Genomic DNA, 4280 nt, shown 5'->3' with positions numbered 1-4280 from the left:
ACAGTTTTTCCATCACAATGGCCCAAAGTGTATCTTATAATCAAAGACATATTTGGTAAAAGATCAGGATTTCTGTTGATTTCATCCATTGCAAANACCAATGCCAAAGCATATTTGTGGTTTTTAGTTGTTTTTCTGTAAAAGAGTACAGTGTTTATTATGGACAGATGATTATACATGCACATTTGTACTCAATAGTAGCACTACCATATATTGAAGTTTCTGCATCTGACATCTAAAGACAGTAACAAATGCCTTTTGTTATAAGATTGGATTGACAGATCAACCTGGAAAATAGAAAGCACTTTAAAAGTTCATGATGGTGTTGGTCCCATAAATAAGAGATGGTATTGACCTCATACAGAGAGATAATTTACATTTTTATTATTTGAGTGCTTGATCAGAAGGTACAGAGAAAACCACAGATATTGACAAAACAGTAATTCTGATCATGTCTTCATTTTGAAATTATTGAGCCATAAATAAATTTGTTATTAGAGCCACTGAGTCCTTGATATTTTCTTGTTTAATTAAGTGAATTTTTTAAGGAAATGAAACCATATCCAGGAGTGGTGTCACACGCCTTTAATCCCAGCACTTGGGATGCAGATGCAGGTCGATTTCTGAGTTTGAGGCCAGCCTGGTCTACAAAGTAAGTTCTCGGACAGCCAGAGCTATACAGAGAAACCCTGTCTCAAAAAAAAAAAAAAAAAAAAAAAAAAAAAAAAAAAAAAGGAAAGAAAGAAAGAAAAGGAAAGGAAGAAAGAAAGAAATGAAACCATGATTTATCAATGCATAATGGTCTCTCGCTCTAGCAACATTTGATTCCTGTACTTATAATCTCTTACAATTAGGGGCCAAAATTCTTGACACATCCCTTCATATCTATCCTCATACTGTTAGTTTTTTCAATCTTTTATTGAAATAAAATCTTTTCTAAAGATTTATTTCTAATTAAATTCAAATATCAAACACAAATTTGGTAATTGATACATGTCAATATTTAAGTTTGTATGTATTTGAGCAAGGACTATTTAGGTTATAAGACTGCAATACATCCAAATGTTTTATAAGATACTTTCCTGTAGACTCTCCTCAATTCTAAAGCACAGGTATGCAGCAGTGGGAGGTGTTTAGTTCAGAGATTAAGGGCTTGTCCCACCACTGATGTATCATTCTCCTACTTCCTATTTAAAAAGGAATGTGATATATTCACTCTGGGTATTTTATTCATTATAAATAAATATCTAGGAAACATCTTTGACAACCTTTGTCATTACACTAAAACAGTATGAGTATCCTACTGAGAACTCAGAAAATAAGGAAATATCTGTGATATTTGTATATGCCAGTATTATATGCTTATAATATAGAAGAGATTTTTGTGTAAATTTATGGAATGTATTCATTGTTTATTTTTTAAATAAAAGTGGACCACTAGACCATGGGAATGGAATAATAAGATATTGGTTTTATGTTTTTGAAAAAAATGATATCTCCTGTTTTATCCTTGTCATTTCATGTGATTTTATCAATAAACACTATATGTAAACCTGCATATTTAATGATTAGAATGAAGTAAATATAATCAGTGTTTCACTAAAAAATTATACATCTATTGTGTTTTCATTCTATATCCTATAAAATAGGTCATTTTAGAATATTCTTTATTACCACACACACACATACAAATCTCAATTAAAGTTTTCCTAATATACAAAATAAATTTGAGAGTAGACATTGTGCAATGCTCAAACTACTACCTATAACTGAATTTAGAAAACATCAGTTACTTAAGATGTCTGTGTAGCCTAGTAGTCTAAAGGGCTGTGTTTTAAAACAATGATCAGCAATTCACAAAAATTGGTATTGATACCACGTTGTTAACCTGTGCACTAATATTTACTAAAAATATTGAAATAAGTCACACAACATTTAGATATTTTAAAAGGGTCAGAGATTAACCAACTCATACATGAATGGAGAAGACATTTTTCTTAAATATGACAAAAAAACTAATAGAAAGCTACTGTATCACTGTCCTCAAACGTTCCAACTATCCCACAATACAAATGTCACCCATGCCAGTAATAAGGGACATAAGCAGTCACTACTGTTATTGATAGCCTGCCTATTCAAAGCATGTAACCATATCATTGGATTCCATATTTTCCAAATATGGATTACTCTAAAAAGAGAGTGCCCAATTGAACTTTGCAATACATAAAAGCCAGTAATTGTACATAAATAGTGTGAAGTACTAAGCCGCAGTGCTTTTGGATTTTATCTTTTAAAACACTTTGATGTCTTGACCCCTAATGAGCTAAATATTCCTTGCTCATATACATACAAAAATATCCATCCAGGCATTCATATGAAGTAGGACTTTCTGAGTGTAAGTATCTTCTCTTTCCAAACCTGATGAAGTTTTAGAAGTCAATAAGTGACTACACGCCATGAATTTAAGACAGTAAGTTTGTATGTATGTAAAATTTTTGACAACTATATGTGCCATGAATATTACTGGCACCAGAATATGTTCTAGGAGCAACACACTTATGGAAGGACTGTCAGCACAATTTATGACCATTTATTTACATGCACTTGGAATAAAACATAATGAAATATTACAGGATCAATTTCAATAAGTCATTTCTACCTAGAGTGCAATATAAAATGTCAAAAGGCAGGGTTTATGTTAAAGATCAATGTAGATATTCCTTTATTCCAATGTTTCCAACGTTTAAATCAGAAGCCACCTGGAAGAAAACCAAAATCTCCACTGGATTAATTAAATGGAGAATATAGGATTAAATCTGTAAAAGAATTAAGGTTGTTTCTTGGAGTTCAGACTTAGCACCAGGAGAGAAGACTCAAGATGTTGCCTAATCTTCATCCTCAGAGCACTCAAGAAATATTTATGTTCTCATTTAAAGTTAAAATACAAATTTACTTACAGAACATTAAGAGTCTTTTTGAAATAATCTTTTTCAGTGGGTGTCTGAACTGCTGCCAGGATGAAAGCACAAGACATTCCCAAAGATTCATCCGTTATTTCATCCAAATTTATTCTCCAAAAGCACCTGGGATCAATGAAATTGGCCATTAGAACTGTAATATTAAGGAGGAAGAAGACTCCCATGAAAATGAACATATTTTTCCTGCCTTAAACCTGGGCAGTGTGGATTGTGAAGTGCCATGCATATCAGCACATCAGATTTCTACCACCTTTTATTTCTTTGAGCAAAGGAGATGTTAATTACATATTCATGATTCATTTTATTTTCAGGTTTCTCCTGAGCCCTGGAAGAAACTTAAATACTTTCTTCCCTGGGGCACAGCAACTGGTGTCCACAGCCCATGTAATAAACACATGTAGTTAAATACTTAGGAGGATAATTCATTCTAAGTCTCCATGATATCATTCATGTTTGCGAATCTGTGGAAGGAAGCCCCTGTGTTCAAATTTGGTCCTTGAAAAGTTTCAACAATCTGATTATGTGACCACANTTAGAAATGATGTCAGTGGATTGAATCAGATTCATAGTGACACATCCAGTACTAGCAAATCTGGAGCTTCTGAGGACATAGGGGACACTGTATTACACAGTCCAAGTCATGCAGATGCAGTCTCATGTTTATAGTCACTGAGATCCACAGACCATGTAGAGTGTGGACCACTGCTTGTGGACGTTGTACATCGTGGTGCGGAGCCTAGTGCGCACCACGATGTACAACGTCCACAAGCAGGTTTTCCTACATTGTTTTTTTGTCAGTTTATATTCAGGTAGTGGCTGTTAAGGAATCTTATTTAAAAATAGGTTTTAAATATCTTAGAAACAAATAGTGACTGTGACGGAACACTGTGGTTCAATTTGTAAACTTTCCCTATATATTCTTTCTACCCATGTATATTGGGTTGCAGTCTAGAGTCAACAGTGACAATCTGAGAGTTTACTGAATATTGTACACTCATGAACCTGTTTCATTGGATTTGGACTGGAAACAAACAGAGTTTATATAAGCAGTTCATCAGTTTGGGCGATGATATGCCCCATTTTATGTTTGAATGACAGAAACAACTTTAGTGTTTTGCATTGTATATTTCTGCATTATGTAAAAGTCACTGTTTTTCCTGTTTATGACTTCTGAATCTTTGATAAATTCAGAGTACAGAGAGTTGTATCTAGAGGAATGAATGAAAATGAAGCACTCTTTCATGAGAATACAGAGGAGGCCTGGGCATGGCGGTGCACACCTTTAATCCCAGCAGTCTGGAG

General features: G+C 33.7%; 1 protein-coding gene across 1 annotated transcript; it reads right to left on the bottom strand.

Annotated features, from left to right (window-relative positions):
- Positions 1-5: 5 nt before the first annotated feature.
- LOC110288018 (vomeronasal type-2 receptor 116-like) lies at positions 6-3154 on the bottom strand (the record flags this gene model as incomplete). Its single annotated transcript, XM_021154477.1, has 2 exons — positions 2958-3154; positions 6-135 (listed from the first exon to the last, which is right to left on the bottom strand). Coding segments are annotated over exons 1-2 (327 nt in total), but the record flags the coding sequence as incomplete, so codon positions are not given.
- Between the last annotated feature and the right edge of the window lie 1126 nt (positions 3155-4280).

Source organism: Mus caroli, unplaced genomic scaffold (assembly GCF_900094665.2).
Source record: "Mus caroli unplaced genomic scaffold, CAROLI_EIJ_v1.1 scaffold_21400_1, whole genome shotgun sequence".
Lineage (NCBI taxonomy): Eukaryota > Metazoa > Chordata > Mammalia > Rodentia > Muridae > Mus > Mus caroli.
Note: the sequence above shows the minus strand (reverse complement) of the source record. Positions and strands in the feature narration are given on the sequence as shown.